The sequence below is a fragment of the Salmo trutta genome, chromosome 4 (assembly GCF_901001165.1).
Source record: "Salmo trutta chromosome 4, fSalTru1.1, whole genome shotgun sequence".
Lineage (NCBI taxonomy): Eukaryota > Metazoa > Chordata > Actinopteri > Salmoniformes > Salmonidae > Salmo > Salmo trutta.
The window spans coordinates 13147040-13170225 of NC_042960.1; the positions used below are offsets into that span (position 1 = coordinate 13147040).

At 42.3% G+C, this 23186-nt stretch overlaps 1 protein-coding gene across 3 annotated transcripts in view; it reads left to right on the plus strand.

Annotated features, from left to right (window-relative positions):
* Nucleotides 1-6341: 6341 nt before the first annotated feature.
* LOC115191218 (zinc finger protein 528-like) overlaps nt 6342-23186 on the plus strand; it is a 73299-nt gene continuing 56454 nt past the window's right edge. Inside the window, exons 1-5 of one of the 3 annotated variants that reach the window (XM_029749158.1) lie at nt 6355-7050; nt 7436-7566; nt 7749-7910; nt 13465-13573; nt 18415-19118. In XM_029749158.1, coding sequence (XP_029605018.1) covers nt 6792-7050; nt 7436-7566; nt 7749-7910; nt 13465-13573; nt 18415-18524 — 771 coding nt within the window. In that variant the 5' untranslated portion in view covers nt 6355-6791 and the 3' untranslated portion in view covers nt 18525-19118. Of the gene's footprint in view, nt 7051-7435; nt 7567-7748; nt 9734-13464; nt 13574-18414; nt 19119-23186 lie in introns of those variants that run through there. The other 2 variants (XM_029749157.1, XM_029749155.1) reach the window with 2 other exon arrangements.

The following is a 23186-nucleotide window of genomic DNA, read 5'->3' on the forward strand; positions in this document are numbered from 1 at the left end:
AATGAGGAAATGATAGTGCCTTAGTTCATGTTTACTTGACATAAAGTAATGAAGCTGTGTGTAATGTAATGTTGAACCTTTTCCAAAGTATTCTCAAATTCATTTTATCAAAGAGAAGGGTACCAGATTTACAGAAAAGGTAAACTGTTACCATAGTGATAAAAGTTATTCTACTTGTCACTAGGGCTGTTGCAGTAATCCAGCATTCATGCGTCATGACCACAATAAAATTCTATGTGACCAATCATGGTAATCTCCTTTTAAGCACTCTGGACATACAGTTGAAGCCGGAAGTTTACATACACCTTAGCCAAATACCTTAGCCAAATACATTTAAACTCAGTTTTTCCCAATTCCTGACATTTAATCCTAGTAAAAATTCCCTGTTTTAGGTCAGTTAGGATCACAACTTTATTTTAAGAATGTGAAATGTCAGAATAATAGTAGAGAGTATGATTTATTTCAGCATTTATTTATTTCATCACATTCCCAGTGGGTCAGAAGTTTACATACACTCAATTAGTATTTGGTAGCATTGCCTTTAAATTGTTTAACTTGGGTCAAACGTTCCGGGTAGCCTTCCACAAGCTTCCCACAATAAGTTGGGTGAATTTTGGCCCATTCCTCCTGACAGAGCTGGTGTAACTGAGTCAGGTTTGTAGGCCTTCTTGCTCGCACATGCTTTTTCAGTTCTGCCCACAAATTTTCTATAGGATTGAGGTCAGGGCTTTGTGATGGCCTCTCCAATACCTTGACTTTGTTGTCCTTAAGGCATTTTTCCACAACTTTGGAAGTTGTCCATTTGGAAGACCCATTTGCGACCAAGCATGATGCTGCCTCCCCCATGCTTCACGGTTGGGATGGTGTTCTTCGGCTTGCAAGCATCCCCTTTTTTCCTCCAAACATAACGATGGTCATTATGGCCAAACAGTTCTATTTTTGTTTCATCAGACCAGAGGACATTTCTCCTTTGTCTCCATGTGCAGTTGCAAACCGTAGTCTGGCTTTTTTTATGGCGGTTTTGGAGCAATGGCTTCTTCCTTGCTGAGCGGCCTTTCAGGTTATGTCGATATGGGACTCGTTTTACTGTGGATATATATACTTTTGTACCTGTTTCCTCCAGCATCTCCACAAGGTCCTTTGCTGTTGTTCTGGGATTGATTTGCACTTTTTGCACCAAAGTACGTTCATCTCTAGGAGACAGAATACATCTCCTTCCTGAGCAGTATGATGGCTGCGTGGTCCCATGGTGTTTATACTTGCGTACTATTGTTTGTACAGATGAATGTGGTACCTTCAGGGGTTTGGAAATTGCTCCCAAGGATGAACCGGAGTTGTGGAGGTCTACAATTTATTTTCAGAGGTCTTGGCTGATTTCTTTTGATTTTCCCATGATGTCAAGCAAAGAGGCACTGAGTTTGAAGGTAGACCTTGAAATACATCTACAGGTACACCTCCAATTGACTCAAATGATGTCAATTAGCCTATCAGAAGCTTCTAAAGCCATGACATCATTTTCTGGAATTTTCCAAGCTGTTTAAAGGCACAGTCAACTTAGTGTGTGTAAACTTCTGACCCACTGGAATTGTGATACAGTGAATTATAAGTGAAATAATCTTACTGTAAACAACTGTTGGAAAAATGACTTGTGTCATGCACAAAGTAGATATCCAAACTGACTTTCTAAAACTATGGTTTGTTAACAAGAAATTTGTGGAGTGGTTGAAAAACGAGTTTTAATGACTCCAACCTAAGTGTATGTAAACTTCCGACTTCAACTGTATGTTTGTAGTACCCACCTCGGTAACGATCATCAGGTCGCTAATGGCCTGGTACTCAAGGCTCTATTGTCCTTCTAGCCACTCTGACATCAATGCAAATGTAATCGAAAATCACAAACACTTATCATCAAAACAGTATGTGCTTTTAAAACTCACCTCACTGTGATTGATTGATCAATTTGAATACATTTGTTCAACAACCGGTTGAATCTGAGTGGGAAAAATGGTCATAAACTGATATAAGATATCTTTGGTACAAAATTGGCCTAGCCTAAGTAAAACAAATTCAGTCTACATTATAGCGCATTTTTATTTGATTTTGTTTAGCCTAGTAATAGGGCACATTTTATATTTTTCATAATTAATAGGCTGCTACGTTACCTTTAGCTACAGAATATCTCACCACCATGCCTTTCCATCTCCTCCCCGCTTTACTTCATGCCATTCTTCAGCGCGCAGAGAGAGGTGCTGTCAACAGTTTAATGAAATACTGTACGCAGTTTCGTTGTGAAAACATGTTACTATCGATGTTCCCTTACAGATTTCACTTGGTTTCCCAAATTAAGCACTGGGTAGCTGCAGGAACAGGATTGGAGTGCCCCATGGCATGCAGAGTTTGGGCAGAATATCTATCACATGAAGTAGTTTCCCCGAAATGGGACCAAGCTGCGGGAAAGTGACCTCCATTCGCAATTCGATACGGATGATATGCATTTTTTTCTCTTGCCCCTGTTTCTGCAAATGTGATAATGGGACATTCTAAATCGAAACTCATTTTACATATTAGTTAAGATTAAATTGAGAATAGTCTGGTGAAATAATGATCACTTGATGAGAGTAGGAGAGAACAGCATGTGCAGCCTGAGGCAAGGAACAGAGCACAAGCTTTTTTTGCGACTTTCTCAAATTCGCCAATAGCTTATCGTCGCATCATGAAGTCCATACCTTTTGATTTCTAAGGTATTCTAAGGTTTGTATCATTCACAACTAAAGTTGCCAAATTACAGAAAATCTGGCATATAGGACCTGTTTCAAATGATGACTTTTATGCTCAACTTAGACACTTCATATGCGCACTCCTCCAGGAATGGGAAAAATATAATTTCTATTTTAAGTTCAATTATAATCTTTTTACAATAAAATCATATAATCTAAAATAATGGCATGGGACTTATAAGCATATCTTGTCTGCTAAATGAACAAGCCTACAGCATGGCGCATAGCCAAAAAATGATATTTATTTTTGACAGTGTACAGTAGGGCAACTCATTCTATTCTTCTGAAATACATTTTCTTCACGTTTCTTTAGACTTGCCTAAAATAAATCATGGCTTTGTTGTGATGGTGTATATTCAATTGATTTATTATGTATTTTTAAATGTAGATGTTCAAAAGTTCATCAGCAGCTTGTATGCATGGCGGGCTGGAGATGCTCAACGTGTTTATGTTAATTACTGGTCAATTACCATGAGACCAGCAGGCTTTTGCATGACAACCAGCTGACAAAATGTCATGACCACCACAACCCTACTTATTGTTTTGTGCAATAAAAAGTACTGTACTTTACATTGTGAGTGTATGACCATTTTGTTGAAATAAAATACAAAATTGACTCTGTGCTGACTGACTTGGTTATTTTTGTATCATTGCAGGGACTGAGTTTTCCTTATCTCAGTCGAACCAAAACATTATACTTCATTCTCGAATTAACACATGTACATTTTTTAAATAATTAACTCCAATGGCTCCGTATCGTTAGGTACTTGAATCAGTGTTAGAGGCTTGACTGTGGTTTAACATTTTATAATATGTCATGTTTCTGTGTCTACAGCAGAGTTTCTTATATGAACCTTTTTATATGCTCTTTTGTACAATTTGTGTTTGGTCTGTAGTCCATGAGGACCTGCTGATATCTGGTGTTGCTGGCAGGAGAGAGTGGACCTCTGGAACGGCTGGTCACAAACCCGGGCCCAGCACCCTGGATCAGGAGCCATCGATCATCCTTCCTGAGTCGGAACCAGGACGGACCCACGAGGAACAGAGACCCCACCACCACATAGAACACAACCAGTGGACAGGTGGACTGAACAACAGTCCTGGTGGTCATCAGAGAGACGGAGGCTCCAGTCAGGGATCCAGTCTGCAGCCCAGACCCTTCTCTTCACAGTCTCAGTGCATGGATGAAGCAGGGCCTGGGGCTGATGGAGATAAACCCTCCTGTTCCTATGATACAAACACCACAGTATCCATGATGAACAGAGCAGGTCACCTTAGGCTTCAGCCTTCACAGAGAGGGGTGGGAGACCCCCCTGGTGGTAGTCTAATGCCTGGTGACTGGGTTAATAGAAGGTCTGGGCCTGGACCTGGGTCTAGCCTTCCTCAGTTACCTCAGGATTACCTCACCAATACAGACAGGTTCAGGATGGGTGTTCACCACAAGAGCTCCTAGCCTATAACACAGCACACAATCCCAACAACACCCAAACAATGGCTAGAGGTCAAGGAGGGAGCTCAAAGACTAACCACCTGATGGTGGTGGCTCCTACTTCTACCTCCTCTGGTGTCGTAGGGTCAAAACTTAAGAGGCCAAGCAATAGGACAGACGCTGACAAGCCGTATGACTGCCCCACTTGTGGGAAGAGCTTTGCTGAGGCAAGGTATGTGAAGCAGCACCAGACTGTTCACACCAAGGAGAGGCCCTTCAAATGCAAACTATGTTCCAAGAGCTTCTCCTTCCTGAGTTACCTCATCAGACAGGTGTGCCCACAATGGAGAGAAATCATAGCAATTCTTTAGCTGAAATATTATAGTTATCATGTGAAGTGTCCTGGGCTAAGAGTTTTTATTACTAAGTGCCTCAGTAGAGCATCTGGGTATGCTAACATTCTTACATAATACAGATTTGTTGTTTGGTGTGCTGGCATAGCCGAAACACTGTCCTTGAAGTCTAACACTATATGTAAACAGTACATTCGGGAAAGTATTCAGACCCTATACTCAGTACTTTATTGAACCACTTTTGGCAGCGATTACAGCCTCGAGTCTTTTTGGGTATGATGCTACAAGCTTGGCACACCTGATTTTGGGGAGTTTCTCCCTTCCTCTCAAGCTCTGTCAGGTTGGATGGTGGGCATCGTTGCACAGCTATTTTAAGGTCGCTCCAGAGATGTATGATCTGGTTAAATTCTGGGCTTTGGCTGGGCCACTCAAGGACATGCAGAGACTTGTCCCGAAGCCACTCCTGCATTGTCTTGGCTGTGTGCTTAGGGTCATTGTCCTGTTGGAAGGTGAACCTTCACCCCAGTCTGGGGTCCTGAGCGCTCTGGAGCAGGTTTTCATCAAGAATCTTTCTGTACTTTGCTCTGTTCATCTTTCCCTCGACCCTGACTAGTCTCCCAGCCCCTGCCACTGAAAAACATCCCCACAGCACGATGCTGCCACCACGCTTCACTGTAGGGATGGTGCCAGGTTTCCTCCAGACGTGAAGCTTGACATTCAGGCCAAAGAGTTCAATCTTGGTTTTATCAGACCACAGAATCTTGTTTCTCATGGCCAGTCTTTTAGGTGCCTTTTGGCAAACTCCAAGCGGGCTGTCATGTGCCTTTTACTGAGGAGTAATTCCTTCGACTTCATGGCTTGGTTTTTGCTCTGACATGCACTGTCAACGGTGGGACCTTATGTAACAGTGTAGGTTCCGTCCCTCTCTTCGCCCCAACCCGGCCTCGAACCAGGGACCCTTGCACACATCAACAACTGACACCCCACGAAGCATCGTTACCCATCGCGCCACAAAAGCCGCGGCCCTTGCAACGCAAGGGGAAACCCTACTTCAAGTCTCAGAGCGAGCGACGTCACTGATTGAAACGCTATTAGCGCGCACCACCGCTAACTAACTAGCCATTTCACATCGGTTACACTTACATAGACAGGTGTGTGCCTTTCCAAATCATGTCCAATCAATTGAATTTACCACAGGTGGAGTCCAATCAAGTTGTAGAAACATATCAAGGATGATCAATGGAAACCGGATGCACCGGAGCTCAATTTTGAGTCTCATAGTAAAGGGGCTGAATACTTATGTAAATAAGGTATTTGTTTTTTATTCATAATACATTTGCAAAAATGTCTAAAAACCTGTTTTCGCTTTGTCATTATGGGGTATTGTATGTTGATTGAGGAAAAGAATGAATTTAATCAATTTTAGAATAAGGCTAACGTAACCAAATGTGGAAAAAGTGAAGGGGTCTGAATACTTTCCAAATACACTGTATATTCCCCCTTTGAATTTGTTTTTTACCTTTGTTCTAGTCAACAAATACAATGTCCCTCCCAACATTATTTTGCATAATCAGGTGGTACCTGTTCCTTTGTGTACTATAATTAGGTGATCAAATCTGTTAATGAGAAATCATGTTCTTTTGATATGTTTACTTTTTATGTACTTGTTTATCCTTTAGAATAAAACGTGGCCTCCTTTTCCTACGAACCTATGATAGGGTTTCCACTAGATTCCAAGGCCACTGTCAAAATTGGCTATATCGTAAAATTGAATGAAAACAAATATTAGCTTTTTGGTCTGAATTTAAGGTTCGTTTTAAAATCAAATGTTAAGAAGATACATTGTAGGAATAGGCAGGGTTTAGACATAATTATGACTTTGGCTGTGGATACTAGTGACAACTGCTTGAAAGATACTGATCATGATTAGGTTTGACGTGTAACGTAATAAGCAGTACCGTTATTCAAGAACATCGCGCATACCCTTTATTTAGCCACACCCTTCTATGACGCCTACCAATAACATAATTTCTCTACAGTGTAAACGGAAGTAAATTACGAAGAACAATTTCCACGTTAGCGTGTTTATTGTTGCTATTTAGACGTGTATTAACACAATGGCACTTAAAATGATTCATTTAACTGCACAGAATCACATACTTACCCTATGTAGTCTTTAATACACGTTGGAGACGGGACTTGGTGATATCTAGTTAATGCTAGCTGCTAACAATGGCTGACGGTATGGTTTTCCACACTCAAATAGCCTCCATAATGGAGGTGCTAGCGAATGCAGCCGTGGCAGAGATCTGTAAACTCGTAGACGACGACTATGCAGTGTTTCGTTTGGAAATAACTCAAAACCAGAAAGAAAACAGGGCATTGCGGAGGAAACTACAGCTATTTGAACTGAAGATGGCACGGGAGCGCGTCCTAGCCAGTCGTCCCAGTAGTGTCAAGATTCTCGACCGGTACAGAGCAATGGCTAGAGGTATATTCTGCCGAGGCTACGCGGCCTGTCTCCGTTCATATATATCTCAGTGCCTGTCTCCTCGTTCTGCACGTGTTCAGATGTGTTACCCAGAATTGGGTCTTGGCCAGTTGTTGGATAGTATGCAATAATGCCCCTTACTTAGCTATCTTGCGTAAAAACGCTATCAGATTCTTGATATGCTGCATTTATTATTATTTACTCAATGAAAACAATGTGATACATGGAACATAATACATCAATCAATAAATAGTATATCAAGAAGTTATGAGAAGTGTTACCTTAAATCATTGCCAATTTTAGACAGTGTCAATAGGGTACAATATAGCGTTGAGCATTGACAGAACCGAACTTAACCCCATCTTTCCCCCAATCACTCTCTCAGGTGAAGGACATCTCACTGGAGGCCACAGGAGCTTTGTGAAGCCAGGGGGACACAATACATGGGAAGATGACCAACCAATCACTGTTGATGAGGGGAGTGGAACCACAACCCAGCATGTTATGGTGAAAGAGGTTAGTGTAATAGTGTTGCATAAAAATTTTTTACTTTGTAAATCAATAGCCCGTTAATTTCAGCAAAGCTTTCTTCAGCTATTGACTTGCGTACATGCACATCTACCATAGGGGAGCTTGTTTGACTTCCCTACGACATTGTTATCCAATTTAGGTTACAACCTCATCTCTTCTTGTGTCAGTCTGCAGAGGCTGCAGGTCCTGGGGTCAAGCAGGAGAGGTCTGAAGGAGAGGAGGACCCACGTCACAGCAGAGTCATTCAGACTGGAACGGCTGAAGTGCCCCCTGTAGCCACGGAGGACCCCGCCACAGTGCAGCCCAGGACCCAACGCAGCATCACGGAGGTCAGAGACAGACACAAGTCAGAGACAGACACAGAGACTTTAACTGTAACACAAAGGCTTTTACACACAGGATCTGACCACAGATCAGACCCAGAGCGACTGGGGCTGGGGCCACTGGGCTGTCCTCCTGTTCCCGGTTCAGAGTATTTACTTTACGGTAACCCAAGCATGAGGGCTGTTAATTCCCATCCGGACTCATGTGACGCGTCAGAGACTGGCAATGATCCGTCTTGTTCTTACGCTACAGAGATGGAGCCTGGCAACATGCGATTGGGTTTAGAGACACACACTGATCTGTCTACAGGGGACTGGAACCGGTACAGTAGTAGTGTATACTCTGAAGGGTGCCTAGATGAGAAAGGGGAGGGTCTGGCTGTAGAGGAAGTGACTGTGAAAGTGGAGGGCGACAGTGGAGTTCCTCCCACATGGAATGCAGATAGTCACCTAGGAGACGGACACTCACAGGGCAGAGATTTCTTAGATTACAGGGGAAGCTTAGAGACAAGTCAAAATGTTGAGACCCACTCCCCTTTACACGCACTCAGGGATCACGACCCAGTGTCCACGTCGATGGGGCATTCCGATTCACACGTCCTTTTCAATCAGGTATTGAAATCAAACGACAGGTCTAGAGCCCAGGTTCAGGGAGGGGGAGAAACATTAGGCGGTAGTAAAGAGAAACGGTTCCTCTGCAGGTTCTGTAACAAAGGCTTCAGCTGCCCCCAGAAGGTGGAGATCCACCAGAGGGTCCACACAGGGGTGAAACCCTTCAGTTGCACCCAATGTCCCATGCGCTTCGCCCAGGCTGGCAACCTGAAGAGGCACCAGAGGGTTCACACAGGAGTGAAACCCTTCAGCTGTACCCAGTGTCCCATGTGCTTCGCCCAGGCTGGTGACCTGAAGAGGCACCAGAGGGTCCACACAGGGGAAAAACCCTACAGCTGTACCCAGTGTCCCATGCGCTTCGCCCAGGCTGGTCACCTGAAGATGCACCTGAAGGTCCACACGGGAGAAAGGCCATTTGCCTGTACACACTGCGGGAAGAGGTTTTCAGAGAGGAGCTACCTCAGGATACACCAGCAGAAAAAACATTCCATTCTATAAAATATAAAGTTACCATTCCAATCGATAGCTTCTGATGTTTAGATCCTACCCTTCATTGTCATTTTTGTCAACCGAAAAGACCCACAGGTGCATTTGGAATAATGAGAGTAACACATTTCAGTGTTTTAATATACCTGAGTAGAATATTGCATCCAGACATTGTGTGATACATTGTATAATACTGTATGATATACTGTATAACCCTAAAAAAAAGTCTGTTACATAGTGTTTGTACTGTGTAGGATATGATGTTCACAAATGCCTGTTTCATTACTTCCATTCAACTACAATTTTTTCCCCCAAGACACTTTTAATGAGAAAACGAATGCAGTTTATTATGTTCATGCAGAGGTTTAGTTGAGACGTGTATGTGTGGTTTTCATATGGTGTATTTAACGACTTCCTCCTGTGATTGAACTTTTTCTGTTGTAAAGTGATATCCCAAGTCTAAATAAATAAAACAATTTGAGCAAAAGTTTTTTTGTTACACAACTGCAAACTTCAAGGAGTAGGGCATTCAATGAGTTGGTTTGATAGGAAGTTGTGATGCCATCGGCCTAGTGAACAAAAAAGGGCCACCCACTTGTGCTATGTCCTGGACTACCTATTGAGATGTATGTGCCTTTTAAGTAAATCCGCTGTTAAATGAGGTGAAAAGGAGACTGGATTGCCACCTTAACACTTGTTCATGTTTAATAAACACAGAATTAGACTTTTCATTCTAAGACTCATTGAGACTCTCTTTAATATACATCACATCCCATCTCACCCTATTCTGCATACACCCGACAGTGCTTTATAACCATTATAGACTTTTTTAATATAGGCACACTTACCCGCACACTAACAAACACCTACTGTATACGTCAAAATAGTTTTCAGGTTTGTCTGATGACTTTTGATTTATCATAGCCGACTTGTTTTTACCCACAACATCATATTTATGTCCAGCATGCTGGGTTTTACAACAATGAAATCCTTCTGTAACTACAGTATAGGACTCAAACGTAGTGGGGATAGGTAAACACTCCATGTTGAAAGTGTGTTTATTATCTGTGTGTACGTACCTGAGGGAGTGTATGTCTGGTGTAATCTGTATCACCTCTCTCTTCCAGGAGGAGGAGGGTGTGAGGTCTAGACTACACCTCCTCCTGAACCCACAGAGGAAACACACACAGTCACACTGAGGTGAGCCACTGTAAACAATTGTCTGCATGGTATTAAAACCTCTCTGGGGTATGTGGGACAGTAGCGTCCCACTCGCCAACAGCCAGTGAAATAGCAGAGCGCCAAATTCAAAACAACAAAAATCTCATAATTCTAATTTCTCACACATACAAGTATTATACACAATTTTAAAGATAATCTTCTCGTTAATCCAACCACAGTGTCCAATTTCAAAAAGGCTTTACGGCGAAAGCATATCATTAGATTATGTTAGGACAGCACCTAGACAAGAAAAACCACAGCCATTTTCCAAGCAAGGAGAGGCATCATAAAAACCAGAAATACAGCTAAAATGAATCACTAACCTTTGATGATCTTCATCAGATGGCACTCATAGGACTTCATGTTACACAATACATGTATGTTTTGCTCGATAAAGTTCATATTTATATCCAAAAACCCCATTTTACATTGGCGTGTAATGTTCAGAAATGTTTTGCCTCCCAAAACTTCCTGTGAATGAGCACATCAATTTCCAGAAATACTCATCAACTTTGATAAAAGATACAAGTGTTATGCACAGAATTATAGCTAAACTTCTCCTTAAAACCTCTTACATCTACACGTTCCGCTAGCGGAACGATTGCTCCAATATCCAATGATGGGCGGGGCGCGAAATTCAAACTCCTCTAAATCCGAAAACGTACACTTTTCAAACATATGACTATTTTACAGCTATTTAAAGACAAGACTCTCCTTTATCTAACCAAACTGTCCGATTTCAAAAAGGCTTTACAGCGAAAGCAAAACATTAGATTATGTCAGCAGAGTACCCAGCCAGAAATAATCACACAGCCATTTTTCAAGCTAGCATATCATGTCACATAAACCCAAACCATATCTAAATGCAGCACTAACCTTTGATGATCTTCATCAGATGACACACCTAGGACATTGTGTTATACAATACATGCATGTCTGTTCAATCAAGTTCATATTTATATCAAAAAACAGCTTTTTACATTAGCATGTGACGTTCAGAACTAGCATTCCCACCGAACACTTCCGGTGATTTTACTAAATTACTCACGATAAACGTTCACAAAAAGCATAACAATTATTTTAAGAATTATAGATACAGAACTCCTCTATGCACTCGATATGTCCGATTTTAAAATAGCTTTTCGGATGAAGCACATTTTGCAATAATGTAAGTACATAGCCCGGCGTTACAGGGCTAGCTATTTAGACACCCTGCAAGTTTAGCCTTCACCAAAATCACATTTCCTATAAGAAAAATGTTCTTACCTTGCTTGTTCTTCATCAGAATACACTGCCAGGACTTCTACTTCAATAACAAATGTAGGTTAGGTCCCAAATAATCCATCGTTATATCCAAACAGCGACGTTTTGTTCGTGCGTTCTAGACACTATCCCAACGCTAAATCTCGGCCACGAGCATGACGCAAAATATGACAAAAAATTTCTAAATATTCCATTACCGTACTTCGAAGCATGTCAACCGCTGTTTAAAACCAATATTTATGCAATTTATCTCGTAGAGAAGCGATAATATTCCGACCGGGAATCTGCCTGTCTGTAAACTGAGGAAAAAACCGAAAGCCGGGGGCGGGGCGTGTCACGCGCCTAAGGCTTAGACCATTGAGTGACCACTTAGCTTTTGCCTTCCTGTGCTTCAGCCAGGGCTTTGAATTACGTCATTCCTGTTTTTCCCGGGCTATGAGACCTCATTGGAGACGTGTGAATTGTCACGTAAGAGCAGAGATCCTTTGTAAACGATAGAGATAATAAAGAAGGGCAAGAAATGTTCAGACAGGGTACTTCCTGAACAGAAGCATCTCAGGTTTTTGCCTGCCATAGGAGTTCTGTTATACTCACAGACACCATTCAAACAGTTTCAGAAACTTTGGAGTGTTTTCTCTCCAAAGCTAATAATTATATGCATATTCCAGTTTCTGGGCAGGACTAATAATCAGATTAAATCGGGTACGTTTTTTATCCAGCCGTGAAAATACTGCCCCCTAGCCATAACAGGTTAATGCAACCGCTGTGTCAGATTTCAAAAAAGCTTTATGGCGAAAGTACACTTTGCAATAATCTGAGTACAGCGCTCAGAAACCAAATCAAGCCATACAGATACCCGCCATGTTGTGGAGTCAACAGAAGTCAGAAATAGCATTATAAATATTCACTTACCTTTGATGATCTTCATCAGAATGCACTCCCAGGAATCCCAGGTCCACAATAAATGTTTGTTTTGTTCGATAAAGTTCATCTTTATGTCCAAATACCTCCATTTTGTTTGCGTGTTAGATTCACTATTCCAAATGCAGAAGGCGCGCGCACTAAAGTCCAGACGAAAAGTCCAAAAAGTTATATTACAGTTTGTAGAAACATGTCAAACGATGTGTAGAATCAGTCTTTAGGATGTTTTTATCATAAATCTTCAAAAATATTCCAAACGGACAATTCCTTTGTCTTCATAAAGGAAAGAGAACTGAGCTCGTGCTCATGGCCACGCGCGTAACTAAAATAATGGCCAACTGCCCGACACCTGACTCAATCAGCTCTTATTCTCTCCCCATTCACAGTAGAAGCCTGAAACAACGTTCTAAAGACTGTTGACATCTAGTGGAAGCCTTAGGAAGTGCAATATGACCCCATAGACACTGTATATTGGATAGGCAATCACTTGAAAAACTACAAACCTTGGATTTTTCTCAGGTTTTTGCCTGCCATATGAGTTCTGTTATACTCACAGACATCATTCAAACAGTTTTATAAACTTCAGAGTGTTTTCTATCCAAATCTACTAATTATATGCATATTCTAGCTTTTGGGCCTGAGTAGCAGGCAGTTTACTCTGGGCACGCTTTTCATCCGGACGTGAAAATACTGCCCCCTACCCCAAAGAAGTTTTAAGTCAGGTCCAATATCCACAAAGCAACTCAGAGTAGAAGTGCTGATCTAGGATCAGATTTGCCTTTTAGATAATAATGAATAAGACTATGTAGACAGGTAAGGACATAATCCTTTATCAGCACTTCTACTCTGAGACTCTTTGTGGATATGGGACCATGCTTTTGAATTATCAAATCATTAGTGTCAAGTAATCAAATCATCTATCACTTTTCCAAATCAACTACCATGTTTGCATAATACTCATAGCAATCCCTCATTGCCCATACAGAATATGCTCCATAGCAGGGTGCTCATATCAGATTTCTTGATCCAACATCCTCTCACTCTGTATCTCTTACAGTCAGACAGGGAGGATGGGAAGCTTGATCTGCTGCTGGTCAAAGAGGAAACCATAGAAGACGTTCCCGAGAGCCTTGACCTGCTGAGTGGACTAAAGAATGGGGAGCAAGGTAAGAGAGAAATACATATAGTCTACATACAGTAATAGATCTTCAATGAGATGCCATCTTGGATTCCCAGACCGGTGCAGCCAAGGGCCCAGGGCACATCAGCAAGCAGGCCAGGACCAGAGGCGACATAGTGGAGGGGGGATGCTGTGGGATTATTTAAGATACTCTTTGAAGAGGTAGGGTTTCAGTTGTTTTCGGAAGATGGGCAGGAACTCTGCTGGCCTAGCTTCAGGGGGAAGCTGGTTCAGGGCATAAAATGAACACCTGCTACACCGGTAGATTTAGGTATTGGCGGGGAAGAATTTCTATTTCACCAGCCACGTTGGCGGGTGGTCAATTTCCAGGGCTCTACAGTGCCAGCATTACATTTACAAATAAAAATAGTCAAACGTCAAGTATGAGCACATCTGTTTTGTTTCATAGCTGCTAATCGCACAAAGAAATAGGAATCCTATATCCCACCTCGCGCAGCAACACTTCCTGGCTGGGGAGCTGTGTGCACTGACTGAAGTGCTGAGAAATTCATTTTTAGAGGCGCTGCACACAGGGCGTAAAAGTTTGTCTAATTTACTCAAGTCTACAAAGTGAGACTTTGTCCTCGTGCTTTTTCTTGGCTATTTACATTGTTTTGTTAACAAGCTCGGTTATTTTTCAACATTACTTTGATTCTGCTACTTCAATTGATAGTGAAGAGACACCCTAGTCAGATCCAAAATCTCACACGCACACAGACACACCTGACATGACTCGAGTGGCCCCGATACCACGGTAACCTCCCCCCTTAAAGGGGCAGCTGAACATTTTGTCTCTGATATTTTGGTTAAAAGACTCAGGTCACAAAATGTTGTATGAAGTTGACCAAAATACCACATTACTTCATACTAATACATTCCTTGTTTTGAAACATCAAAGTATGGCCATCCGTTTTATTGTTGTTGATGTATTTGCATCCTGTAGCACAAACTCAAAAAAGGTCTGGGACACTGTAAAGTCCATGGAGAATAAGATCACCTCCTCCCAGCTGCCCACTGCACTGAGGCTAGGAAACACTGTCACCACCGATAAATCCACTATAATTGAGAATTTCAATAAGCATTTTTCTACGGCTGGCCATGCTTTCCACCTGGCTACCCCTACCCCGGTCAACAGCCCTCCAGCAACTCGCCCAAGCCTCCCCACTTCTCCTTCACCCAAATCCAGATAGCTGATGTTCTGAAAGAGCGGCAAAATCTGGACCCCTACAAATCAGCCGGGCTAGACAATCTGAACCCTCTCTTTCTAAAATTCTGCCGAAATTGTTGCAACCCCTATTACTAGCATGTTCAACCTCTATTTCGTATCGTCTGAGATTCCCACAGATTGGAAAGCTGCCGCGGTCATCCCCCTCTTCAAAGGGGGAGACACTCTAGACCCAAACTGCTACAGACCTATATCTATTCTACTCTGCCTTTCTAAGGTTTTCGAAAGCCAAGTTAACAAACAGATTACCGACCATTTCGAATCCCACCGTACCTTCTCCGCTATGCAATCTGGTTTCAGAGCTGGTCATGGGTGCACCTCAGCCACGCTCAAGGTCCTAAACAATCTCATAACCGCCATCGATAAGAGACATTACTGTGCAGCCGAATTCATCGACCTGGCTAAGGCTTTCGACTCTGTCAATCACAACATTCTTATTGGCAGACTCAACTGCCTTGGTTTCTCAAATGATTGCCTCGCCTGGTTCACCAACTACTTCTCTGATAGAGTTCAGTGTGTCAAATGGGGGTGCCACAGGGTTCAATTCTCAGGCAGACTCTCTTCTCTGTATACATCAATGACGTCGCTCTTGCTGCTGGTGATTCTTTGATCCATCTCTACGCAGACGACACCATTCTGTATACCTCTGCCCCTTCTTTGGACACTGTGTTAACTAACCTCCAGACAAGCTTCAATGCCATACAACTCTCCTTCCGTGGCCTCCAACTGCTCTTAAATGCAAGTAAAACTAAATGCATGCTCTTCAATCGATCACTGCCCGCACCTGCCCGCCCGTCCTGCATCACTACTCTGGACGGTTCTGACAGAGAATATGTGGGCAACTACAAATACCTAGGTGTCTGGTTAGACTGTAAACTCTTCTTCCAGATTCAAATTAAGCATCTCCAATCCAAAATTAAATCTAGAATCGGCTTCTTATTTTGCAACAAAGCATCCTTCACTCATGCTGCCAAACATACCCTCGTAAAACTGACCATCCTCGACATCGGCGATGTCATTTACAAAATAGCCTCCAACACTCTACTCAACAAATTGGATGCAGTCTATCACAGTGCCATCCGATTTGTCACCAAAGCCCCATATACTACCCACCACTGCGACCTGTACGCTCTCGTTGGCTGGCCCTCACTTCATACTTGTCGCCAAATCCACTGGCTCCAGGTAATCTACAAGTCTCTGCTAGGTAAAGCCCCGCCTTATCTCAGCTCACTGGTCACCATAGCAGCACCCACCCATAGCACGCTCCAGCAGGTATATCTCACTGGTCACCCCCAAAGCCAATTCTTCCTTTGGCCGCCTCTCCTTCCAGTTCTCTGCTGCCAATGACTGGAACGAACTGCAAAAATCACTAAAGCTGGAGACTCTTACCTCCCTCACTAGCTTTAAGCACCAGCTGTCAGAGCAGCTCACAGATAACGGCACCTGTACATAGCCCATCTGTAAATAGCCCATCCAATCTACCGCATCCCCAAACTGTATTTATCTTGCACCTTTGCACCCTAGTATCTCTTCTTGCACATTCATCTTCTACCATTCCAGTGTTTAATTGCTATATTGTAATTACTTCACCACCATGGCCTATTTATTGCCTTACCTCCCTTATCCTACCTCATTTGCACATGCTGTATATACACTTTTCTACTGTATTATTGATTGTATGCTTGTTTATTCCATGTGTAACTCTGTGTTGTTGTATGTGTCTAAGTGTTTTGCTTTATCTTGGCCAGGTCGCAGTTGCAAATGAGAACTTGTTCTCAACTAGCCTACCTGGTTATATAAAGGTGAAATTAAAAAAATGTAATAAATGGTAAAAAATCAGAGTGCCTGGTACATTTTTTTTTAATCTACCTGCCACTGTGGCCGGTTGTCCAAAAACAAAATTTTAGCCCCTCTACTGGTTCCACCATTTGGGTTTCAGGACAAAGAAGAGCTTGGACTGGGCTGATCGGTTGCTGCCCTCCCGTAGGGGGGGAGGGCCAAGAGACCAGAGGTGGCAGAACGGAGTACTCGGGTTGAGGTGTAGGGTTTGAGCATAGCCTGAAGGTAGGGAGGGGCAATTCACCTTGCTGCTCCATAGGCAAGTACCATGGTCTTGTAGTGGATGCGATCTTGGACTGGAAGCCAGTGGAGTATGCGGAGGAGTGATGTGACATGGGAGAATTGGTGAAGGTTGAACACCAAGCCTGCTGCAGCGTTCTTGATAAGGATTTGATGGCACAAGCGGCAAGCCCCGCCAACAGAGAGTTGCAGTAGTCCAGACCGTGTTGAAGACAGTGCATAGATCAAGGACGATGAGAACAGAGGAGAGAGAGTCAGCTTTGGCAGTGCAGAGAGCCTCCGTGACACAGAGAAGAGCAGTCTCGGTTGAGTGACCCATTGTTCTGAGAGGGATAGCGAGAGAGTTCGTCAGAGACAGAACACTAGTGTTTTGGAAAGAAAATAAATAAGGAATACCGGTCTGTAGTTTGACGTCTGAGGGGTCGAGTGTCAGTTTCTTGAGGATGTGACGACTCTGGCCATTTTGAAGTGAAGAGGGGACACAGCCAGTGGTCAGGGATGAGGGAAGTGAGGAATGGGAGGTCTCTAGAGATGGTCTGGAGAAGGGAGTCGAGCGGGCAGGTGTTCGGGCGGCCCAGACCTCACTAGTCGCAGAATTTCATCTGGAGAGAGAGGGGAGAAAGAGGTCAAGGAGTACGGTAGTTCTGTGTGAGTGGGACCAGTGGACTCAATAGACTGAGTGAATGAGGAGCGATTGTCATCAACCTTCATTTCAAAGTGGTTGACAAAGTTAACCGCAGCAAGGGAGGGGATGGACAATTAAGGAGGGAGGAGACAGTGGAAAAGAGTTTCCTAGGGTTAGAGGCAGAAGTTTGAAATTTAGAGTGATAAAGTGGCTTTTACAGTGGATACAGAGTAAGAGGAGGGAGTGAAAGGATGATAGGTCGTCCGTAAGTTTAGTTTTCCTCTATTTTCGCACAGCTGCCCACAGACCTGTTCTCTAAGCACGCAATGAGTCACTCAGCCACGGAGCAGAAGGAGAGGACTGAGTCTTCCAGGAGGAAAAGGAACAGTGCGAGTCATAGGATGCGGAAAGGGAGGATAGTAAGGGTCAAAGAAGCAGAATCAAGAGACAGGAGGGAGAATGATTTAGCAGAAGGGAGAGATGATGGAAGAGGAGAGAGTTGTGGGAGAGAGAGAAGATTGCGACAGCGCATGACCATCTGGGTAGGGGCTAAGTGACTAGGGTTGGAGCAGAGAGGGACAGAAAAGGAAACAAAGTAGTCAGAGACCTGGGGTTGCCGTGAGATTTGTAGGTGAACAGCCTCTAGTAAATATGAGGTCAATTGTATTGCCTGCCTTGTGAGTGGGAGGGGACTGGGAAAGGGTGATTTCAAAGGGAGGGGAAAGAAAGAATTGGAAAGAAATTAATCGAAGGCAGACGTCGGGAGGTTGAAGTCACCCAGTACAAAGAGCGGTGAGACATCGTCAGAAAATGAGTTTATCAAGGTGTCAAGATCATTGAGGAACTCAAAGGGCACCTGGTGGGCGATTGATGACAACAATGTTATTGTTGCACACAGGGGAGAAATCCTACACCTGTCCCCAGAGTGAGAAGAGGTTCTCCCTCCAGCACCACCTTAAGAGGCACCAGAGGGTCCACACAGAGGAGAAACCCTACAACTGCCCCTAGTGTGAGAAGAGATTCTCCCACCAGCAGCAGCTGAAGATGCACCTGAAGGTCCACACAGGAGAAAGGCTGTTTGCCTGTATGCATTGCGGGAAGAGGTTCTCAGAGAGGAGCAACCTTGTGATACTCCAGCAGAAAATGCACACAGCCCATGAATAGTGTAATATGTAGTACTATTTTTTTATTATTTTTTATTATTTTGGATGTATAGAGAACTGGATGAGGTGAACTGAGGAAAGAATGAGTGTGATGAGGCAGAGTCAATGATATGGTGATGGTTGGTGAGATGGTGTCTGTAAAAATGCTTCACTGATGAAGTGACAACCTTGTCCTGTTGTTTGATGCTGGTGTTTTATAATGAGATGATAGTGCCTTAATTCATGTTTACTTGAATTAAGGCAGTGAAGCTGTGTGTAACATAATGTTGAACCTTTTTCAAAGTATTCTAAAATGTATTTTATCAAAGCGAGGGTACCATAATTTACAGAAAATGTAGTGTTACCAGTGAGAGAAGATATTCTACTTGAGGTCCCTCAATTTATAAGGTCCCTCAATCGAGCAACCATTTTGTTGAAATTAAATACAAAATTGACTGTGCTAACTTGGTTATTTTTGTTTAATTGCAGGAACTGAGGAACCCTTCTCAGTCAAACCAAAACATGATACTTAATTCTTGAATCTGTCACACCCTGATATGTTTTACCTGTCTTTGTGATTGTCTCCACCCACATCCAGGTGTCACCTGTTTTCCCATTAGTCCCTTGGTACTTATTCCTGTGTTCCCTGCTTGTCTGTTGCCAGTTCGTCTTGTTTGTCAAGTCAACCAGCGTGTTTTTTCACCCGTTCTCCTGCTTTTTCCATCACTCTGTTTTTGCTAGTTCTCCCAGTTTTGACCTTTGCCTGCCTTGACTCTGAACCCACCTACCTGACCATTCTGCCTGCCCTGACCTCGAGCCTGCCTGCCACTCTGTACATCCTGAACTCTGACCTGGTTTTGATCTTTTGCCTGTCCACGACCATTCTCATGCCTACCCTTTGGATTATAATAAATATCAGAGACTCAAACCATCGGAGACCTGTGTCTGCATCTGGGTCTCACCTTGTGCCCTTATAGAATCAACACATATGGCCATTTTAATACTCAATTTTCTCTATATCGTTAGGTACTTGAATCACAGTGTTAGAGATGGGCTTGCCTGTGATTAACATTTTATAATATGTTTCTGTGTGTACAGTAAAGTGTTTCTTACAGTGCTTTCAGAAAGTATACACAACCCTTGACTTTTTCGACATTTTGTGTTACAGCCTGAATTTAAAATGGATTACATTTAGATTTTTTTGTCACTGGCCTACACACAAGACACCACAATGTCAAAGTGGAATTATGTTTACACATTTTTATAAATTAATTAAATGAAAAGATGAAATGCCTTGAGTCAATAAGTATTCAACCCTTTTTGTTATGGCAAGCTAAATAAGTTCAGGAGTAAACATGTGCTTAATAAGTCACATAAGTTGTATGGACTCACTCTGTGTGCAATAAATGTCAAACATGATTTTTGGCTGACACCCTCGTCTCTGTACCCCCCCCCCCCCCCCCCCCCCCACACACACGATTATTTGTTTAGGTCTCTCAATCGAGCAATGAATTTCAGATAGATTCAACCAGAAAGACCAGACCAAAGAGGTTTTCCAATAGCTTGCAAATAAAGGAAACTATTGGTAGATGGGTAAAAATGTAAAAAGCAGTATTCCTTTGAGCATTGTGCAGTTATTAATTACACATTGGATGGTGTATCAATACACCCAGTCACTACAAAGATACAGGCGTCCTTCCTAACTCAGTTGCCGGAGAGGAAGGAAACCGCTCAGGGATTTCACCACGATTCCAACTTTAAAACAGTTAGAGTTTAATGGCTGTGATATGAGAAAACTGAGGATGGATCAACAACATTGTAGTTACTCCACAATACTAACTTAATTGACAGAGTGAAAAGGATGCCTGTGCTGAATAAAAATATTCCAAAACATGCATCCTGTTTGCAATAAGGAAAATAAGTACAACTGCTAAAAATGTGGCAAAGAAATTAACTTTTTGTCCTGAATACAAAGTGTTATATTTGGGGAAAATCCAACACATCACTGAGTACCACTCTTCATATTTTCAAGCATGTTGGTAGCTGCATCATGTTATGGGTATGCTTGTCATTGGCAAGGACTAGAGAGTTTTTTTGTTGATAAAAAGAAACTGAATAGAGCTAAGCACAGGCAAAATCCTAGAGGAACATCTGGTTCAGTCTGCTTTCCAACAGACATTTGGAGACAAATGTACCTTTCAGCAAGACAACCTACAACCCAAGGCCAAATATACACTGGAGTTGCTTACCAAAACAACATTGAATGTTCCTTAGTGGCCTAGTTAGTTTTGACTTAAATCTATAGCAAGACTTGAAATTGTCTGTCTAGCAATGATCAACAACAACTTGGTTGAAGAATTTGTTAAAGAATAATGTGCAAATTTTGTACAAACCAGGTGTGCAAAGCTCTTAAGCTTGTTCACACTGCAGGCCTTAACACCCAAATCAGTTTTGTTTTTCAAATCTATTTGACTACTGACTGTCCAAACAGCAAGTTACAATTGACCAAATCGGATGTGTGTGTGTTCAGACAGCAGTCATTTGCTGACAAGGCTACACTAGTTGTCATAGTAACAACTGGTGTGTGTGCAGTGGTGTAGGCTGATTGGTGGTGGTGCTTGTGCTGATGTAGCAAGCTAAGGTGACAACAATGCTTGCCAAGGACGTTTCCTTGTTGTTTTGAATGTTCAAAATCATAGGGTAAGAACACGTTTAAAGCCTCAAAGGATAAGATTATCAAACTTTCAAAACGAGTCCTTTTTTGGCGAGCCCCAGCAGTCAACCAGCCAGTTTACATAGCTGTTTAGCACATTCACTTATTTGTATGTAAACAATGAACAAGCTAGTTAGCTAACGTACCACATGTTTTTGTCAAATTGTCAGAGTAGCCAGCAAGCAACAAGATATGCCGAATAACAGTTTAAAAACCACTTGAGGGAAAGTAATCAGATGTGACTTGTGTCTGAACGGTCAAATGGCCAGGAATCAGATTTGTATCCGACTGACTTCTAACCACCTATGAAATGTGGCTTGAAATATCAGATTCCATGTGCTTTTTGGTTGTTCAGAATACAGGAAATATAACAGATTCTAATGGATATGCAAAGACATGAGATTTGATTAATTTCAAGCTGCCAATGTGAGCTCGGCTTTAGAGACTTACCCAGAAAGACTCCTCTGTAATCGCTGCCAAAGGTGATTCTAATATGAATTGACTGAGGGATGTGAATACTTTGGTAAATGAAATATCTGTATTTCACTTTCAATAAATTTGAAACAATTCTAAAAACATGTTTTCACTTATGGGTTATTGTGTGTAGATGGGTGAGGGAAGAAAAAGATTGAATACATTTTGAATTCAGGCTGTAACAACAAAATGTGGAATAAATCAAGGAGTATGAATAGTTTCTGAAGGCACTGTATGCTCTGATAATGTAACCTCTACAAAATAAATGATTTTCTTAAAGTTTCACATTGTTTTAATGTCAACATATAAAAAAACATGTTAATTACTATAAGAAAAATACAATATTTGTATATACATGTTCAGATATGAGTTTTCATGATTATGGATGGGTAGCACTTCCTACTGGACAGTTTATTTATCTACAGCTATGCCTTTGGTCTCTCATCCTGGGTTTTAACCAAGCCAAACCCTGCTTAGTTTTGATATTTGTCACCGAACTACTAGCAATGTGAATGAGAATAATTGTTGCGAGATCTCCATTTAATAATGAAATAGAATCACTTATCAATCATTCCTCCTCTCCTTCTACTCCCCCTCCTTCAGGTTTTCCCCTTTCTCCTCCTGCTACTCCTCGCGGCAGACTTTGCTTAATTCTCAATAAGTGTGACGTTGCGTGCTTCAATGACGTCAGACATTGGTATGCAAGTGCTTGGAAACGTATGTCACACGTATGTGAGGGACAAGGGTGTAATCATTAGTCCAAACAGTTGTGCAAGTAAAACGAGAGATTCTAATGGACAAATGCAGGTGTGTCCCCATTCTTTTTACAGTCCATGTAGGTCCCTCCCCGTTTCGTTCCATTTGCTTCCATTTAACAAACGTTTTGGGCGCGTGCCCGATTCGACCCCGTGTAGTATTTTCCTTCGGCTGTTTAGCTAATTGCAGATTCCCGGTCGGAATATTATCGCTTTTTTACGAGAATAATGGCATAAAAATTTATTTTAAACAGCGGTTGACATGCTTCGAAGTACGGTAATGGAATATTTAGAATTTTTTTGTCACGTTATGCGCCATGCGCGACCGTGATTTACCATTCTGATAATGTCTAAAACGCACGAACAAAACGTCGCTGATGGAACATAACTATGGATTATTTGGGACCAAACCTACATTTGTTATTGAAGTAGAAGTCCTGGGAGTGCATTCTGATGAAGAACAGGAAAGGTAAGACCATTTCTCTTATAGGAAATGTGATTTTGGTGAAGGCTAAACTGGGTGGGTGTCTAAATAGCTAGCCCGTGATGCCGGGCTATCTACTCAGAATATTGCAAAATGTGCTTC